Genomic DNA, 21,078 nt, shown 5'->3' on the forward strand with positions numbered 1-21,078 from the left:
GAGGAGGAGGAGCAGACAGGTAAGATCTGATGGGAAATCCTGGCTGGGTGGAGGAGGAGGAGCAGACAGGTAAGGTCTGATGGGAAATCCTGGCTGGGTGGAGGAGGAAGAGCAGACAGGTAAGGTCTGATGGGAGATCCTGGTTGGGTAGAGGAGGAGGAGCTGACAGGTAAGGTCTGATGGGAGAAAAGGATAGTTGTGACCGGGAAGCCTCCAGGAGGCTGCAGTCAGAGAGTGGGTTATTGTTATAAAATTTCTGAAGTGAAACAATCCAGGGTATGAGTTATCTCTGTGCCATAGAGCTAATGAGGTAAGAAAAGAGATTAAGGAATTTTAAAGAGAAATTGTTATGGAGGTGCAGACATCTTCCGGGATCATGTCATGGCTTGAGATGAAAAGGAAGACAGAGATCCAGGTCCCATTCCCTACCACCCTACTGAAACTGCTCTTATCAAGATTACTAGTAAATTCCACAGTGCCACTTCCAATACAGGCAATTCTCATTTCTCATCTTACTTATCAGATGCTCCACCTATCAGTAGCATTGGATATAACTGACCACTTCCTCATTCTTGAAACACTTTCTTCTCTTGGCTTCCAGGACCCCACTTACTTTCGATTTTACTCCTCATTTCTGGCTCCTGAGTCTCTGGGAGTGGAAAAGGTTAATGTATTCAGCTGCAAGCTGAAAGGTTTTAAGTTTGAGCCCACCGAGAGGCACCTTGGAAGAAAGGCCCGGTGATCTACTTCTGAGACATCAGCCATTGAAAACCCTGTGGAGCACAGTTCTATTTGGACACACATGGGGTCGCCATGAGTCAGAACTGACTGGACAGTAACCTTTTTCTTTTTTTCCTGGCCACTCCTTCTCAGTCTGCTGGATCCATCTCCTCTTCCTGACCATTATATGTCGGAGCACCTAGAAGAACTCAAGCTTAAATGTGTTGCTGTCTAACTTACTCCCTAGGAGACCTTGTCCAGTCATATGGCTTTAAATACTTTCATGTAGTCCCAAATATCCAGCTCCAACATCTCCCCTGAACTCCAGACTGACTACTTGGCCTCTACATTTGAATGTCTAGGAGCCCTGGTAGCATAAACAATAAAGTGCTCAGCTGCTAACCAGAAGGTTGTCTCACCCAGCAGCTCCATGGGAGAAAAACCTCAGTCTGCTTCCGTAAGATTAGATCCAGGAAAACCCTATGGGGGCAGCTCTACTCTGTCACACGAGTTCACTATGAGTCAGAATTGACTCCACGGCACCCAACAACAACATACTTCGTGTCTAGTAAATTTTCACATTTAACATGTCTAAAACCAAATGCCATGCTCCTCTCCAAAATTCCATCTCAGTAAATGGCACCACCATTACCCTGTTATTTAGGCCAAAAATTTGGAGTCAACTTCTTTGCCTCTCTTCTCTTCAATCCTATCTGCAAATCTTATTAACTGCACCTTCAATAAACAGCCTCAAGGCCATCTCTTTTCCCACTTCTTCACCACCTCCACCTTAGCCCAAGGGACCATCACCAACCCTGCTTCCACCCTTGCTGCTCTACAATCTCTCCCCCACTCAGGGTGATCCATTTAAACATAAATCAAATCATTACTTCTCTGCTGAAAGTCCCCCAGTGGCTCCCATCTCTCTCAGATTAAAATGCAAATGCTTCCATAAATTACAAAGTGACCTATCAGTCCAGGTCCTGGAGGTTTCCTAAGGCTATACAAGTATCATCTCAGACAGCTGTCTCACTGTCCTGGCAGCAAAGTTTAGGAAAAGAGTTACCATATATTTTCTCAAAGAAATGTCTTTGAAGGCATGGAATGTTTTTGAAATTCATTTAATCATTAAAGGCCTTAGAAAAATGAATAATCTACCAGCCATGTTCTCTGTATCCAGGGCTCCTTCCAAACTTCACACTGGAAGCAGTACTTGAAGTTCTCCTTTGCTCTTAATGCCCAAGTCAAACATTCCCTTTTCTGTAAAGTCTTCTGTCTGCTTCCCTCCTAGTCCACATGCCACCCCAATACTCTGCAGAATGACCACTCTCTCCTGTGTTTCCTTAGCTCCAAGTTCATACACAGTGACTGAATAAAAATTTGTGAACATCATGTCTGCCTTGCATTACTGCTATTCAAGGGCAGTAAATCTAGTAAGTCGCATTTTAAAAAAATACGTGTACATACTGTATATAATCAATTCTGAGACTCACTTTTTTAAATACTGTAATGACTGGAACTGGAATACGACTGATATAATCAGAAAGCATAGTTTATCCGTGTTTTTTTCTTTCCTGGTGGTACATAATCAAAAAAAAAAAAAACCCACTGCCATCGCGTCGATTACGACTCACAGCGACCCTATAGGACAGAGTAGAACTGCCCCATAGAGTTTCCAAAGAGCGCCTGGCGGATTTGAACTGCCGGCCCTTTGGTTAGCAGCCGTAGCACTTAACCACTACACCACCAGGGTTTCCGTGGTACATAATACCCATTAAAAAAAAAAAAAACTGTTGCCCGCAAGTTGATGCCAACTCATAGTGACCCTATAGGGCAGAGTAGAATCGCCCCATAGGGTTTCTAAGGTTATAGAGCTGTACAGAAGCAGACAGCTACATCTTTCTCCGCCTAGGGGCTGGTGGGTTCGAACCACTAACCTTTAGGTCAGCAGCCCAGCACTTAACCACTGTGCAACCCACCAGGATTCTCCTTACATAAAATAATACCTTGAAATGTTATCTTAGATTTGATTAACTGCCGTTTGTGTATGTTCCACATTCTTCACTCTCAAAAGTTTAATAATCACTCTATACATAATTAGTTTTTGGTAAGTTCAATTTAAATATAAATTAAATTAGTTGGGAATGGTCGTAACTTTCTCACTTCCAAATTGTAAATGTCATCATACGTGTGAAAACACTCCAAAAACTGCAAAACATTATACACATGTTGGCTATTTTTTCACATTTAGCTATTACATGGATGGGGTCGCCATGAGTGGGAATCGACTCGCCGGCAACCCTAAAAGTTAACAGAAATAAGTGATACTTTACACTGCCGGCCTAACCTCTACTAGAGCCCAAGAACCTGGGTGCGACAGCTCGCCTCGCTCAGGGAAACATGTGCCACCTCCACTTCTTAAAGAACAGGTACACGTTCACCACGCAAACTCCTATTGGCCACGGAACTAGAGACGCGCTCCCAGGCACCTTCCGAGCATGCGCGGGGCGAACAAGGCGGAGCGGCGCTCCCGGAGCATGACGGGTACGCAGTGGCGGCGGCTTGGGCGCCCACCGGTGCCGACCGAGTCCTAACGTCAGGGATGAGCTCTTGGGGTCTGGCTGCTGCCTCCTCCTCGCTCCAGCGCCATGGAATGTTTGCGAGTCCTGACCCGGCTCCTGCCGCGCGCGGCGGGGCTGCCCCGCCGGACCCTGTGTGCTCTGGCCTTGGGCCCGACCCTTGTGGCTCACCCGGTTGTCGCGTGCGGCCGCGCAGCCGAACTGCTCCAAAGGAGCCGAGCCGCACCACTGTGCGTGCCCTGCCGGCTCCGCGTTGCAGGTACCGTCCCTCCCCGCCCCGCAGCCCTGGGCCGCCGGTTTGGGGTGACTTCAGGTCCCCGCACTGACCGTCCAGCCCGGCTGCCTGCCCTCTCCCTCTCCTCCTATTGCGGCGCATCTTGTGAGGATAATAGGAATCGTACAGATCCCTGTATTCTGCCGTTAGGTTTACAGACCGCTTGCGCACCGTTCCTCGCTTATCACCCAGTTTCAGTGCTCTCGTGAAGTATTTGATTTCACTCTACTCAGCATGATAGTTCTGACGCCAAAATTGACTTTAGCTACCTGGAATATTTTTTTTGCAAGTATTAATTTCTCTTCTTCTCTTTTATCTGTTCTTTATAGACGCGTTGATACAATTGTCCAGTTGGTTAGGAATCTGGGGTGGGGGTGGGAACGCACCTGCAAGTGAGGCTGAAGCATTTTGGGCCTTCATGGTTGCTCCTGAGAAAGATCTGATTAGTTTCAAATGCTGTAAAACGAAATAACCAGAGGGATCTGAGTGAAAAAAGCTATGAGTAATATGAGTACTGCTGTTTATTTTTTTTTACCTAATTATGAAGCGGGAATAGTTAACATCTTCACAAATATGAGAATGTGGGGCAAATATTGCTCAGAAACTAAAGGTATTGAAATGTATGCCTTTCTCAAAAATACTGCAGTGTCCTCAAGTACGTTTTGTCAATTGTACTCTCAAAAAGTTTCCTGCCTCTCTCTTCACACTTGGGAGAATCTTTCCAAGTTGAGTTACATCCCATGGTCTTTCCGTTGGTAATGCTTGGGAGCCCAGGTTCGGACCATCTACTGGGGCAGCCTTTTAGAACAGCATCTCGATTCTGTGACACTTTTTCAAACTTGTGACTTGTTAGCATATGCTGGTTTATTGCTCTGCTTTTCACCTTTATCCAACTGGCCTTTATAACATAGTTTGTATTTTGTAGAAGGGAAACAACCACTCTCAGATATTAACAAATACATGAGTCATTAAATGTATATAGTTAGAAGGAATACTGTAAATGACAATATACCTGTAGTTTTCTGAAGTCAGCATAATTACATTAGAGTCATAAAGTAATTGGTGATATTTTTACACCTTTTGCATTTGTCTTATGTGTAGTATTTTGAACAGTGTCCTTAGTTCTTAAATTTACTTGACTGTACTTCAAAGATGGCGTAGTGCTTAAGAGCTACCACTGGGAACCAACGGGTCGGCAGTTCAAATCCACCAGCCACTTTTTGGATATCCTGTGGGGCAGTTCTCAGTCCAGTAGGGTTGCAATGAGTCAGAATCAACTCGATGGCCATGGGTTTGGTTTTTTGGTTTTGGTACTTCAGAAACCACCTCAATTCAATCTAATCACACATTTTTAATAGACTTATTTTCAAATAAAGAGTTGTCTTCATTCCAGTTCAGTGGGGTATATCGTAAGTATTCACTATAAAGTATATATGAGATACAAAAAAAAAAAAATCTGTAGGCTTCATAATTCATAGGTCAGTCAAATAATCCTGATATTGGAATGCTAAGAGATCATGTGGTACTTGGGACAGATGTTGTCTAAAGTATCTACCAATACGCACAAAGAACCTTCTTAAATTATGCAAAAAAAGACTGGACGTTTGCTTTAAATCTCGTAACATTGTGTTATATAATTGCTCATCAGACTCTGACAGTATCAATAATAATTAGGGAAAAGGATGGTTGGAGTTCACGAAATTCTAATGCCTCACTTAAGCAATTACTTTTAAAAATTATTCCCTGCCAAATCTAATATAATCACCTACAAATACTAAAATTAACTAGTGCTGCTTTTTCCTGTAGAGAAAAAGTTCAAACAAATGGTAAGTTAGTCTGAAGGGCTTCACATACTATGAGTGTTGTGTCTTAGCTGTATGTGAAAAACTGATTGTATGATCACAGAGAATTCTCCAATTTATTCTTCAGGTGAAGTGCACCGGTTTAGAACGTCTGATGTCGCTCAAGCCACTTTAGCCAGCGTAGCCCCAGTGTTTACTGTGGTGAGTACATATAGTACGTTTGATAACTTTATACAAAGTACTCACCGTACTTATCAAGTTACCAAGTTGGACTGTTAGCCAAGATGTTACTTGTTTTGTGTTTTATAATGAATCATACTTACGTCATTTCTTTGTGCTGTGCTTAGCCGGTATCCTGAGTACCAATTAGCTTTGCTTAACAGACCTCTTAAAACTTTGTTAACAGAGGTGGAGCTCTTCTTTTAATACTAGAGCAGATCATTCCATTTGAAATCCTGCCGTTCATGCTTGAGCACTGAAGATTTCCCCGTGAATCTGTTTAGAAGTCCTTGAAGTCTGTTAGCTTTTGCGGGGCTTGAATCTGTGCTATGCAAGATAATATGGAGATACATCTTAGACGCAGCACGGTGTAGTAATTAAGAGTGTATGCTTTGAAGGGTCATGATCTCTAAAACTTTCCTTGAAATGATTTAGAAAAATAAATAAAAATAATATGTAATATGCATATGTGTATATATATTTTATATATATATATATATTTAGAGAGAAATAAGGTCATGGGGCAAAACGTTAACAAAAGGTGTCTCTGGGTGAAAGTTATGTTGTAATCTTGCAACTTTTTTGTAGGATTTTAATTTTAAAAAACTTTGATTAAAAAAAAAAGATGTGCATGCTCTAAGCCAGACATCCTAAATTCAAGTCCCAACTTTACCTGTTGCTATTAACTGGATGGATTTGGAGAAGTTAATATATTTGTGCCTTAGTTTTCTTATCTGTAAATTAGGAATCTCATTGCCGTCAAATTGATTCCAACTCATAGTGACCCTACAAGACAAAGTAGAACTGCCCCATAGGGTTTCCAGAGAGTGACTGGTAGATTTGAACTACCGACCTTTTGATTAGCAGCTGAACACTTAACCACTGCACCACCAGAGCTCCAAATTGGGAATAATAGTACCTAACTCACAGAAATGTTATGAGGATTAAATTAGCTCATATATGTAAAACTTAGTGTAGCACCTGGCGCATAGTAGGCATTCAGTATATATTAGGCGTTATCATTATTATCATTTAGGTTTATTATCATAAGAACTTTTCTTTATAAACCGTACAGGACAAGATGGCTCCCAGAATTACATGTAAAAGTTATCACTGTTATTCAGTGTTGTTCTGGAAGAGTTAGCCAGTTAATTAAACAAAAATTTTGTTAATTAAACAAAATCAGATGATAAATGTTGAAATAAGGTTCTTTGCAGGTGAAATAATTGTCTCCTAAGAACGCTTAAGAATCAGTCGATGCTGTTAGAAATAATCAGAGTTTAGAAAGTGAGCTGGTTACAGAGTAAACATTTTAGAAAATAAGGACTTGTATGACTTTATTTTTTTAAAATATTAGAAAAAAATGTAGATGACTATTGAGATGCAGAAATATCCAGCATATATCGTTAAGTTGGAAGTGAGAGACGGCGAAGAATTGTATATAACACGAATGTGATTTTTAGGGGAAGGTCTGGGAGAGCATTCTATAAAACATTAGCAGGATTTTTTCTAAGATTTGTCATTGAACTAGTTTTATTTTACTTATCTGTATTTTCAGATGTTTTAGATTAGAGGTACATATTTGTGAAGTACATTTAAGGAGAAAAGCTAGTCTGTATTACATAAAATATAAGGCATCCTTTTATATAAATTTCCCTTTAATGCTTATGTTTTATGGTCCTCATTATATATTCATGTTGCGCTTATCTTCACAAGAAGCAAGCTAAGATAATATATTGTGGGTTTTTATGGGCTGCATATGTTTCCGTGGTAATAACCCAGGATCTGTATTTTACCTCCAACTATTTTTTTGAAGTGTGTCTTTCTCAAAATGCACACGTAATAGTAAGTAGTACAGGCCAGTACATAGTGATTCATGAAATATTACTTGGACATTCTCCAGCTTGACTGTGGGCAAGCATTACAGAAACCTGTTCCTTCTACTTTACGTGAAATAGGTGCATTTTCTGCATTGTGTCCTCTCTTGAAACTGTCAGTAGAAGCCTCTTCTGTAAACCTTTATTGATTCTGCAGCACCTACCACAGAGACTTCTTAGCCTTAACTAGGCATGTAGGTTCACACACTTCACCCTAGTCTACTCAGAAGGGTAAAGGATAAGAAGCATGGCAGGGCAGTATCAGAGCTTTTCTTTTCAGCAGAAGCCCTTACCCTAGTCCAGGGGCTTCTCTAACCCCCCAAGTGACAGCAGATAAAAGGAGACAAGATCCTCAAAAGTGGGTGTGAGATCCCCCATGGCTCATAGTGCCAATATCTCTTATAACTGTCTCAGAGGTACAGGAACATGGGCTGTTTGTTACAGTAGCCACCACGCTCAGGAAAGGTCAAAGCTGTGTGATGTGTTCATAGCCTTCCCAGTCCAATGCAGTCCACCACTCAGTAGTCATTTTTACCATAAGCACTGTTGCCTAGTAAGACAACTGATTCTTTGTCAGATTTCTAGGCAAAGCCAAGGTAGAAAGTTAATCCAAGGTCAGATTTGTCCTTAACAAAGGAAAAAGAGCTTTTTAACCCTTGATTCATCATTGGATTTAAGCTAGAGAAGGGCAGTTATGGTTTATACCTGCATTTCAGTATTTTGATATTACTCATAATATAAATTGCATACCAAGTTGGTAGAAATAATATTTTGTGTTTATTATCTCTTTTCAGACAAAATTTGACAAAGAGGGAAATGTTACTTCTTTTGGTGAGTATCTTTATTTTCTAAATCACTGTTTTAAAAAAAAATCAGTGAATGAGTGAATCTGATGGAAATCAAGAAGTTATAGTGTTTTAAGTAGAATATTCTGTGAGTATATGGGTGTATTGAAGGAGATTTTTTCCTTTCAGCATTTGTCCATGTATCCTAATTGAACATGTATCCTAATTGAAACTGGTAATACCTGGACTGTGCTTATTCTCCCAGAATTGTTTTTTTCTGGGAGGAGCCACTTTTGCTCTAAGAAACCAAAACTCACTGTCATGGAGTCAATTCCAACTCATAGCGAACCCAATAGGACAGAGTAGAACTGCCTCACAGGATTTCCAAGGCTATAAATCTTTATAGCAGTGGACTGACTGCTACATCTTTCTTCCGTGAAGCAGCGGGTGGGTTTGAACCACCGACCTTTGGGTTAGCAGCTAAGCTGTTAACCATTGCACCACCAGGGCTCCTTCTTTATCTCTAACAGGATGTTAAACGAGTATTTTAGAAAGCAGAGGCTGCCCTCTCCTTGTATTATTTATTCTCTTCCCGTACCATGTTTAATCATATAACATCACTGACGTTGCAGTGGCGATGGGTGACCGAAAGACCCGGAGGGATGGGACACTGGATGGCTGTAGATGGAACTCTGCCATTGATTGTACTCCATGGACAGTGATTTTTAAAAGTGAAACTAGTCTTTTTTTTTTTTTGCTGCCTGACTTCAGAAACAAGTTTCAGCTCTCCCCTTCACTCACCACCCACCCCCAGCCCCATCATCCTGTTTCTGCCATTGCTGAGATCCTAGTGGAATAGTTTGTGTGCTTTTTTGCTCAGTATCCCCTTCAGAAGACACTTTCATAGGTATGATTTGACACTACAGGTACAGAGACTAACAAGTATCATTTCTTGAATTTCAGGTAGGAAAATGTAGTATAAAGAACTGAATTTATTTTCTCATTTTGTATGAGTCCTAAAGCAGAGAGCATTGAATTTACCTGTTCACAGATCTAAAATACTAAAGATGATGTAGTGACAAAAAATAGAAAATACGGGTTGTAAAATTCGTATTCAACAAAGCCTATTTATAGAGTTAGAAATTGATAATATGAATTCTGGTGATACATAGGTATGGTTTTTATTATGTCTGTAAGACTTGCAGAGGATATTTGGTCCCTGTGGGGCTTCTAGAAACGCCGGTGGCTTAGTGGTTAAGTGCTGCGGCTGCACACCAAAAGGTTGGCGGTTCAGATCCACCAGGCACTCCTTGGAAACTCTGTGGGGCAGTTCTGCTCTGTCCTATAGGGTCACTATGAGTCGAAATCGACTTGACAGCAATGGGTTTTTGGTTATGGGGCCTCTAAGTACAGAGAAACTTTATGAAGTATGGATAATTGGAGCAGGGGATAATGAGAGTTTGACCAGTTTTAGCCTGAGTATGGTTTTGAGGTAAAAATAAGTATTATAAGGTATCAAAAGGCTTATATTAGCTTTTGAAATTTGTAATAGAAAACTAACTTGGTGTGTGCTCAGACCTAAAAATCTAAGCTCTTATAGTATACTTTGTATTGAAAATATTTCTTTCATAGAAAGGAAAAAAATTGAATTGTACCAAGAATTGGGTCTTCAAGCCAGAGATTTACGATTTCAGCACGTAATGAGCATCACAACCAGAAACAATAGGATTATCATGAGAATGGAGGTAATTTTTTTTATTTCATTGACATTTCTTCCACCATAGTCTTAGAAAAATTGCCTACTATCTTGTTGAGTAGCTAGGTTAAAAGTGTTTTGAAATAAAAATGCCTGCATGAAACATAGGATATCTTACAATTTAATATATTAGGAAGAGTAGAACTTACTTTATATGCATTGTATATGCGTGCTCATGCCAAAAGTCAGCGGGCATATAACACTGCTCATTACTTCAGTAATATTCACCTTAGTCTCTATAATTTCTGAAATAATAGGAAGAAAAAAAAATCCTTGTTTATAGTAGATACAACATTTTTAATTGTATACAGTTACTGTCTAATTATAGCATAATCTTAGGCTCAAGACCATATCCTGGTTTTCCAAATAGCCTGCAATATCCTTTAAATTTTATAACCTTAATTTAAATTTTTACTTTGGGGGAACCTTCTTAAAATATACTGTATCTTCTGCCAACTCAGAGCACACCAGACTCAGAGTTACTATGAACATCAGTTTTTTCATTGGGCTAAGGTAGATAAAGAGTCAGAGGCTCAACAGTTTTGGCCCTGCAGAGGGCACGGGATTTGCTTTCTTCAAAAAGTCAGCTTTTCTCTATAAAAATGTTCAATATAGCAGCCACAAGCAGCTCTTATCTACTCTAATAGCATAAAGATACCAATCTTTCTCTTTCAGATGATTTCTAATTTCATACTGTTCTAAGCATTTGAGACTATGTTTTATCTTTACAATTTCAATTTAGCTTAATAGATTTTGGTGATAATTTAAGGAGAATTTTTTACATTTGAGTAACTAATTATGATTAAACTAAATCTTTTCTGAAAGTCTACTCAATGCGTGATGTAAGAGGACTTTATCATGCCTCTTTATTCCCTGTTTTTCTCATGACTACCTTGGAAGTCTTAATACATAATTTTTGTACATGATTCAAATTCTACTGAGAGTGAGTTAGAGATTTTAAGAGTTACATATATTTTAGGTTTCCTTCGTTTAAAAAATATATGCCTTGGTGTTTTTGAAATGAACAGTGACTTCTACAGTGATTTGGTTTAGGCTTAATCTAAAATTGGTGAACTGTTAAACTCTATTTTATGAATATCATTTTTTTCCTACAGCTCTACAACTTGCATATATACTTTATGTGTGTATGTATATATAGACATTTTATTTGTTTGTTTTTACAGTATTTGAAAGCTGTGATAACACCAGAGTGCCTTCTTATATTAGATTACCGTAATTTCAATTTAGAGCAATGGCTGTTCCGGGAACTTCCTTCACAGTTGGCTGGAGAGGGTCAGCTTGTCACGTACCCTTTACCTTTCGAGTTTAGAGCTATAGAAGCACTACTGCAATATTGGGTAAGCTTGTTTTTTATTTAGCTTCTTGAGTTTGTTCTGGCTTTAAAATGCTGTTGAGTAGGAAGACAAGTTGGTATGGTTACAGTGACACTTTCCCTGGCCACATCTTCTCCCCAAATAAAAACATCTTCAAGGATTTTGAATGAGAATGTACTTAATTCTTAAACTTTATGGCCCAGCCAAGTAGAACTAAGGACTGCAGGTATAGTGTGTGGAGCCTTTTATGAGTCACATTGTGGCATTCAGTGAAGCACATTTCAAGTTGGCTACTCTTCGTACAGTTTTAATAAACTGTGTTGATGGATGATACTGAAAATACTTAACAACAAAAATATGATGTAAATTATAAATCAAAAATTTCTAATGTATTCCATTTCAGTCTCTAAATTGTATGTTGTTGTCATTGTTAGGTGCTATTGAGTTGGTTCAGACTCATACTGACCCTGTGTACAACAGAGCGGAACACTGCTCGGTCCTGTGCCGTCCTCACAGTCGTTGTGCTTGAGCTCATTGTTGCAGCCACTGTGTCAGTCCATCTTTTTGAAGGTCTTCCTTTTTTTTGCTGGCCCTCTACTTTCCCAAGCGTGATGTCCTTCTCCAAGGACTGATCTCTCCTAATAACGTGTCCAAAGTATGTGAGACATAGTCTCTCCATCCTTGCTTCCAAGGAGCCTACTGGTTGTACTTCTTCCAAGACAGATTGTTTCATTCTTTCGCCAACAGGACAATTCGAAAGTGTCAATTGTATATGTATTATAAAACTACTTACACATGGTAAATATTATAGCACAAGTCATTCATCACATTATTCTAATACTTTCCAAATGAATCTTTGATTTATTTGTATGATCTCTTGTCTGAGGCAGCTAAATAATGCCTCTGTTTGTGACAGGATTTGACATAGAGAATGATACCGTTCTTCTAATGACTCTTCATTAAATTGGTAGTTACTGGTGTCTGGGGATCCTGTCAGTCCCTGAGTAAGGGTTGCTCACTCCTTTCCTAGCCCCCACAAGCCTTTCTGTATCTTTTCTTCCTCCCACTAGTCAGGAGCTGGCTGCATGCAAGAATCGGTGCTAGAAGTAGCCAGAGGGCACGACGTGGGTGGGTTTGGGTAACCTAGTACCCTTTCCTTGGTCTGCCCTGTTCTACTGAGGAATAAGAGATGACAGTATAATCCTGCTCAGGTTAATTAAGTGACAGCACCAGCTAGTACCAGCCAATGAGATGGTGAATAATTGGAGCCCAGGTACAAAGCAAGGCAAAAGCAGAAGAAGGAAAGAAAAGAAGGTGCACAATGGTTAATGATATACTGGGTAAGCTCCCAGGAGCTCATGCTGTTAGGCAGAACTTTGAGTAAGGGAGCAGATAAACATGGAGAGAGGGGCTGGGCTGGCATGGAGCTCCTGCCTAGAAATTAGCCATAGGGAGAATAGAGGAAATTTAGGCTATCTGCTGGGATGCAGTCTTTTTGCCATTAAATGGGGTCCTCGGAAGATTTCATTCTGTACAGTCACTATACAATAAGCAAGGACAGCCACCCCCTACAAGGGATAAGTTTTCAGATAAAGTTCCTCAAACCCACCTGCTGGACCATTACATACAATGAACAGGTATGCCCCACACAAACACCTGTCTATATTCATGACCCTTGGCAGCCTACCTTGCTGGGGAGGGGGGTTGGTATTTTGGATACTAAAAAATTAGGCCTGCCTCACTTTGGCTGTCCAGCATCCCTCCGCACCAAGGGCTTTTGAACCTGGAAGCAACTCCTTGATACCTGAAATAGATAATAGCATGTCTGAAGCAGGCACCCTGACTTTGCACATTAATCTCCAAACCAAAAACAAGCAAAAGATCGTAGATTTATAGTAATCGTATGTTTCTGAGATAAACAATATATGCTAGAATTTTTTTTATCATCAATTACTTTCGCTACCTTATTCTGTTGCCATTATGTTGTTTGCTAACAATGTGTCTGAATATTTTAACAACTAGTATAGCTATACTGGAGTCCCTAGGTGGCACAAAAAGTTCGTGCTCAGCTGCTAACCAAAAGGTTAGGGGTTCAAGTCCACCCAGAGGTACCTCAGAAGAAAAGCCTGGTGATCTGCTTCTGAAAAATCTGCCATTGAAAACCCTATGGAGCACAGTTCTGCGCTCACATACGTGGGATCACCATAAGTCAGAATCGACTCAATGGCAGCTAGTACCGGTATAGCCACAGTAGTGCGTACCCGCGGAGTATCAGCCATGTCTGTAGTAACGTAAATGAGAAGCACACGTTGACTTTATACCAATGTGTTGTATTTTTTTTAAGTCCAAGTTATGATTTGGTTTTCAAAAGAGCTTTATCCATAGAAATTGTGACCTGTATTTTACAAAGAGCATGGGTATTGTTTACCAAACATAAAGTTAATCCATTCCCCATACCTTTCATAGTAAGTGTCTGTTGAGGAAGATATGTTTGAGATATTAATTCCCTGCCAGCCAAACCTGAGCCTAAGTGACAACATATGTGCGGGCTGTCTTTTCAAGTCAGGAGGTCTAGTTTTGGAATAGTCTGGAATAAGCATTCTGGCAGTGACAGTGTTGTGAAATGTCACCAGCATTTCTAGCTATTATAGATTTTTATTTGTAATCAGAGGACTCACTGACCCTGAGTATTCTAAAAGGATTGTTTTAATTCTTATGAAAGGTCATGTTGTTATCTAGATCAACACCCTTCAGGGGAAACTTAGCATTTTGCAGCCAGTGATCCTGGAGACGTTGGAAGCCTTAGTAGATCCCAAACATTCTTCCATAGACAGAAGCAAACTTCACGTCTTACTGCAAAATGGCAAAAGGTAAATATGGGCGATTGACGTATTTGGGAGTTAGTGGCAGAATATCTTTAAACTTCTCTCTCAGTACTAACACTGAAATGTTTAGCATAAATTCTGATAAAAAAAAAAATTAGTGTGATAAAATACTAGCTAGTCTTGCTAATTTTAATGACAATTTTTACTTTTTGATCTACTCTTAGTGGCTTCATTGCCTTCTTTGGTTTTCATTATTGTTAGAATTTTCTGTTTCATAATTTCTGAAGATGGAAAATAGCCTAAGTGGGACTTGAACCACTACATAAACTATCGTTCATATCATACATAAACTATCAAAGGGTGCATAAAACATTCTGAGGCTCTTTTAAATATTTGGCAGTTGGTATTGTCCTCATTTTGCAGATGAGATAACAGGTTTAGAAGGTTGGGTAGGTAAATTTCCTAAACTTATATAGCTAATAAATGGCAGATCTGAGTTCAAATCCAGTTCTCTATCCATCTAGGGTCCATGTTCTTTTTTCTAATAATGAATTCCAGAATTTAAGAGTAATATTTTAATTACATTTACATCATAATTTAATGAACATGCTCTCAGGATTTGTGGCCCCTAAAATCTTCTTTAAGAGTAAATAGTTTACCCCCAAAACTTTGCCCTTAAACCTTAATTTTTAAACCTTAAACCAAAAATATCCCCTGAAGTCTTTAAACCAAGCAATCCCTTAGCTTAATTAAAGAACTATTTATATGAGATCAAATTGAGAACAGCAACTGAAAAGGTTAGATAGGAAGCTTAGGGGGGAGTGAGTTTAGGATAACGGGGAAAGAACAACTCGGAAAAAGGAGGGTGAGAATGGTTGCACAACTTGAAGGATGTAATCAGTGTCACTGAATTGTATATGTAGAAATTGTTAAGTTGGTGTATGTTCTGCCATGTATATTTTCAACACCAAAAAATAAAATAATTTTTTTTTTAAGTTAACACTTTAAAAATTTTTTTTAAAGAGTTAACAGTTAAGATTCATGAATCAGTAATACCTTATCCAAAAATGTTGGGGTGTTTCCTTCAGTTCAGAGTGAATACTCTGTCCTTAGATTATCAATGCCCTATTTATTAAAAATAAATTCCCTAACCAAAAAGAATCTTAGATTCACAGTGATTGTGTGTTTCTGAGATATAGTAGTATATGCCGAAACTTAGATCATTGATTAATTTTACTGCTTAATTTCTTTTTGGTTTGGGGATTTATTCTGAATCTTAACAGTAAATGTTGAAATGTTTTTTTTAACAAGTCTGTTTTTACCATGCATACATAAATGGTCTGCTCGATAAGATACCTTAAAAAGGCACTATTCTTATAATGAAATGTTTATATAAGTTTATGGCACTGACCACTTCTATACCACTACTCGTATAGCCTATCAGAATTAGAAACAGACATTAAAATTTTCAAAGAGTCCATTTTGGAGATCTTGGATGAGGAGGAGCTGCTGGAAGAGCTCTGTCTGACAAAGTGGAGTGACCCACAGGTCTTGTAAGTATATGGCCATACTTCTTTCCTTAGGGTAAGTCAGCCTTCTGTCTTTTCTTCTTTGGGATGATTTTTCAGAAAGAGCATATCTTTCTGGACTAGAGAATATGGGAACTTTTTTTCCTAAGGATTTTGTAAAATTGGTTATTTATATTCTAATAAGGAAATAAGGTAAAAACTGCTATATAACTTTCCATGTCAGCAGGTAGATTTTGCAACAGAAACATGAACACAGTAACTCGAGTGCTTCATTGAGGCCAATCTGGCTCTTAAATATGCTTTATGATATAAATATCTTTCATAGAGTACTTTGTTGTCCCTTCTCCCACTCAACAGGGTAGGGTGTATAAGGGAGGAAAATATGTATAGACGTCACTCAAAACATTTTGTATCTGAAAATGACATCATATTTATACCTTGGAAAGGAAATGCTCTTTATGTTTCCTTTTAATTTTTGGTTTTCTCGATAATGGTTTTGGATTTGCACTAATTTGTTGGCTTTCACACATCTGGATTTTCTGTACCTGGGAGTGTGTGTTTGTGTGAGACTCTTGGATAGGAATGGTGCCCTTGACCATCTGTAGTGTTAGGGTCAGCTGACAGAGCACTCATAGATTGGTCTCAGTCACAACAATAGAAAAAACAAAGACTAGTTTTTCAGTGGTGGCTGAATACTATACCCGAACTCAGGAAGTGTTTCTATCCTGAATATATAATGCACATGTTGGAGGCAGGCTAATTTTGTTACCTCTTCTAATTGAAGTGAAAAGAGCAGCACTGGAATTGACCATGCAGAAGAGATGGAGTTGCTACTGGAAAACTACTACCGATTAGCCGACGATCTTTCCAATGCAGCTCGGGAGCTTAGGGTACTGATTGATGATTCACAAAGTATTATCTTCATCAATCTGGACAGGTGAGCATTATGTAAAATACTCAGTAAATATTTTCTTTATAAACTATTAATTGTAAAGCCTTTAAGGAACTGTGATTTTTGAAAGAAATTAAACCATCGTTATCATCTGTAACCACTACATGGGAGTATGTCTTTTGTTTTTTTTTTAATGGTATGGATGTGATCCATTTGGTCGTTAATAGATTACTGTATGTAGTTAGTGGGCCCTTCTGATCAGAGTGAGGTATTTCTCTGCAGCCACCGTAATGTGATGATGAGGCTGAACCTGCAGCTGACCATGGGAACCTTCTCTCTTTCACTCTTTGGACTTATGGGAGTTGCTTTTGGAATGAATTTGGAATCTTCTCTTGAAGAGGTGAGGATGCATTATTTAAATGATTTAAGTTTGTTTTAGTGTCCACTGATGGTTCTTGCCTGAATCAATTATTACTATGATGGTTGCTGAATGATTTCTACTTCCATCATTCCTGCTACCCTTACTAGTTGGCATTGTATTGTAAAAAAGAGCTTTCCTTTCTTTCCCACTGCTTATTCCTTTATCCATTTATAGCAGCGTGGATTCATGGATTCTTATTTTAATCAATGATTTACTATCTGTTACTATCATTATTTTGCTGCTCAAAATGTCCCCTTCATGCTGGCTTCTGAGTACTTTCGGTACGTCTCCATCAGATGTTAGCGCTTTCTTACCTGTGCCACATCACAATGTTCTATGAAAGACAAGCTATTTCTAAATGCTGCTGGTAGGCTAAACAGTGGAGGAGATAAAGGGTACCTAGAGTTTGAAAAATACCTAACAAATACCAGATGAGAAGGATCATACTGCAGGGCAAGGCCAAGTCAGAGGACCATTTAAATCTCCAACTCAGACTCTTACCCCTGTCTGAGAGGCCTCACTGTGTTGTGTGTGTTTAATGGCACATGAAATCTTGAGCTCTGTTTGCCTCTGACTGAGCCTATTCCTCACGTTCATCACATTTTGGCATGCCCAGACGTTTGATTTATGCGGAACTGCTGAGCCAATCCCCAGAGAAGAACAGCAGTGATCTGTTCTGCTAGAGTTTTGTTCTGCTAAAACTCATTTAAACAGAATTTTTACCTAATAAGGACCATCTTTTGAGTAATTGGTAATGTGTTAACCATACAGAAAACAGTTAATTCATGTTAGTGCTTCTTTTCCTAATGTATTTTGACGGATTTAGGCACAGTATATGGAAGGAATTTCCAACAGTGATAGCTGATGAGTTGAGTCACAGGCTACCTTGGGGGTAAGTGAGCCACTCTCAATCACTAGAGCTAAGCAGGCAAAGGTTGGAGACCACCTGGTGGCATAGCTGTAGACGGGGTTCCTTTCCTATGGAAGCTTAAATTTAAGTTCTGTGGTTCTGTAAGTTAACACATTAACTAAAAACATTACACTGCAAAATATTAAAATTTAGAAAATTATTATGAGGAAAAATGTTTACATAACTTAGAGGTTTCAAAACTCTCTTGATTCAAAAGGCCCTTAATGTCTTAATAAATTTTCATAGCATCCTTAGGCCAAAAGAAATAATGAAAGAGTTCCTTTTAAGAAGTAGTTAGGGCAAAACAGGAAACCATGGTGGCATCATGGTTAAGAGCTCGGGTGCTAACCAAGAGGTCAGCAGTTCGAATCCACCAGGTGCTCCTTGGAAACCCTACGGGGCAGTTTTCCTCTGTCCTATAGGGTCGCTATGAGTTGGAATCGACTCCTCGGCAACAGGTTTGATTTTTTGGTTTTGGGGGCAAAACAACTTAATAGTAGTAGTTCTTGTGGTGTCCCACAGGTGTCACTGTGTTTCCCTGGAAATTTTAAAATACCCTGGGGTGCTACAGTGTCACAGGGCACCTCAGCTCAAGTTTGGAAACGATGACTATAAGCAAAAAAATTAAGTTTCATGTCCTCTAGATATGACTATTAAAATTTGTATGCATGTGAACAAAAATTGGAAGGAAGCAAATAAACCTAAACCTAGCTATGTCTGGGTAGTAGACTTACAGGTGATTTAAAACATATTAAGCTCTTATAAAACATGTTTCCCTCCTGATTTGTTTTATGAGTCTTGGCCTCTGGGTACTATTAAGATACCTGTACTTTCTATAGTAAAGGTGTGTACAAATTACAGAAGGTTTCTCTTAAACTCTGAGGTAATGATAATTCAGGAAATTTTATCTCTAAGGAACCTAGCCTTTTGTGCTTGAAATTAACTACATTTTCTATTTTAGGACCATAGAATGTTTTGGCTGATTACAGGAATTATGTTTATGGGAAGTGGCCTAATCTGGAGGCGTTTGCTTTCATTCCTTGGACGACATCTGGAAGCTCCTTTACCTCCTGTGGTATGAAAGATACGGTTCATAGCATATAGCAGAGGGATTGCGATCATGGGCTCTGAAGTCAGACAGTCTAGGTTCAAATCCTCAAAGTCTATGTGACCCTGAGTAAGAGAGTTAATTTCTCCAGGCCCCCTTCAGTTTCCTCATGTGTCAATTAAATCAGTACCACCTGCCTCAGGGTTATCAAGAGAACTAAACGAGATAATATGTATAAAGGACTTAGCAACGTGCCTGACACAGTAAGCTAGAAATATAACTTACTTTGTGTAGAACACTGACAGGCATTATACATTTAGACAGATGTTAGTGATTCTGTTAAAAGGTTTTGTCGTACCAAAATTGAAGGCCTGAAAACATTAGAATTCTACTTAAGAAAAGACACATAGCTTAGCTCATTTGTCTTATCTTTGTACTTGGAGATTACACCACTGAATAAATGCTTAAGAGACTGATCTGTGGTGTGCAGTTCTTTCCCCATTTAGTAACTCCACAGTACATCCATTTACTAGTGGCTTTTCTTTTAAGACACAAACTAAAATTAATTTTCCTGCTTTATTTAGATGGCCTCTTTACCTAAAAAGACTCTTCAGGCAGATAGAAGGATGGAAGTGAAAACCAGTCTCAGGCCGGATGGAGTTGGATCAAGCGGGAACATCCTAACAAACCGATAGGAACACCCGTGCAAGAATGAATTTTTTTTTATGGGAGTCACAAGAAACTTCTGATATTCATTTATTATTTTATTTTATAGAGTCAGAGACTTGGGGGAAAAAACTGATATTAAAATGATAATGTCTGATGGTAAAAAATCTCATGGCAGATAAGTCACAGCACTAGAACTTAATTGCATTTTCAGAAATCTGAGAAAAGCAGCAAAGCGCTTGTTTTATAAAAGGACAAGACTCTATATCTTGCAAACATAAGAAGCTATTTTTATAGATATTATGTGAAGTATGGAGAGATTAACACAAGAACAGACTATTTTATATATTTTCTTTAATTTATACATATCAAGAAAAGTGCAGTTTCATGCCAGATGAAACCTATAAACTTGACAAACCCATTAATATAAGAGCTGATAGTCATAGTTCTTAGTACAGCCAATCATGCTCGTGTGAATTTCCTTACTCTCAGGTGACTGAAAGCTAACGGGATGTGTATTAACCTTAAAACAGACTGTGGAAGTTTGTGCTTTCAATCAAACCGTGACATAACCATATTTTCGTGTCTTTGCCCTCTTTTTTTATAAGGTGAATAAAAAGGAAAAAATAATACTAGCAGCATTATATGGATTCCAGTTGATCTAGATTTTACTTCTGGACCCCTGAAACTATTTTTCTCTGTTTGGCTTTAATTAAAGCCTTTGGACGTAAAGTTGAAAGCAAGTATTTCTGTTCTGCTCATTGCCTGGGTTTTAGACCATATGGATGTGCCACCCCACCCCCTACAAAGGAAGATTTTATGTAGCTCAGTCAGGCTGTATGCCTGCACCCGAAAGTTGACAAATGGCCTTCCTAAAACGAGAGGATAGGTAAATTTTACAGTTGTGATGCCTTTTAACTTTCACAATCAGATTTGGAATATTAAAAAATAGCTAATATTTGTGAGTCTGAAAGCTGCTATACTGCCTTTGTAAAAAAAATTTTGAACACAGTTATGCAATACAACATTACAATTAAACTTGCCTCCAAAAGTGGCATGTGTGCAAGGTTCCAGAGTGTCACCAAGAATTCACGGAAGCTCTTGCACTGCAAATATGTCAGTAACAAAATATATATACATATATATATATATATACACCTAGCGTGATGTCAAGAAAGTACCCGATTACCCTAAGATGATGTCAGATGAGGAAGCTCAGGCAGTTTGGTGATAAGGAATAAAAACGCTGTTCCAGTAGCTGAGTTGAAAGAAAATATGACATTACAAGTAAGGCTGCTCCACCGGCACGTGTCGTTATTAGAAGCCATCAGAGGGAAGCTGAGGATAGAGTGGCACGGAACAGGCTAGGCTTGTCGTAGAACCCCGAGTGGCCCACATTGCCCCTCACTGTGCATCTGAAACAGGCTTTATGGTGTGCTTG

General features: G+C 39.0%; 1 protein-coding gene across 1 annotated transcript; it reads left to right on the forward strand.

Annotated features, from left to right (window-relative positions):
• Nucleotides 1-3,249: 3,249 nt before the first annotated feature.
• Nucleotides 3,250-20,536, forward strand: MRS2 (magnesium transporter MRS2). Its single transcript, XM_003416441.4, has 11 exons — nucleotides 3,250-3,558; nucleotides 5,503-5,576; nucleotides 8,266-8,302; nucleotides 9,889-10,001; nucleotides 11,197-11,370; nucleotides 14,086-14,216; nucleotides 15,608-15,724; nucleotides 16,485-16,637; nucleotides 16,875-16,992; nucleotides 18,885-18,998; nucleotides 19,556-20,536. Exons 1-11 carry the CDS (start codon nucleotides 3,369-3,371, stop codon nucleotides 19,664-19,666), a joined length of 1,332 nt encoding a protein of 443 aa, XP_003416489.1. The 5' UTR covers nucleotides 3,250-3,368; the 3' UTR covers nucleotides 19,667-20,536.
• Nucleotides 20,537-21,078: the final 542 nt, after the last annotated feature.

Source organism: Loxodonta africana, chromosome 1 (assembly GCF_030014295.1).
Source record: "Loxodonta africana isolate mLoxAfr1 chromosome 1, mLoxAfr1.hap2, whole genome shotgun sequence".
Classification (NCBI taxonomy): Eukaryota; Metazoa; Chordata; class Mammalia; order Proboscidea; family Elephantidae; genus Loxodonta; species Loxodonta africana.

Coding starts and splice junctions, on each gene's coding strand:
- MRS2 (XM_003416441.4), top strand. CDS start 3,369: ATGGAATGTTTGCGAGTCCTGACCCGGCTCCTGCCGCGCGCGGCGGGG. Junction 16,993..18,884: donor TGGAATCTTCTCTTGAAGAG/GTGAGGATGCAT, acceptor TTTCTATTTTAG/GACCATAGAATGTTTTGGCT. Junction 18,999..19,555: donor AAGCTCCTTTACCTCCTGTG/GTATGAAAGATA, acceptor TGCTTTATTTAG/ATGGCCTCTTTACCTAAAAA.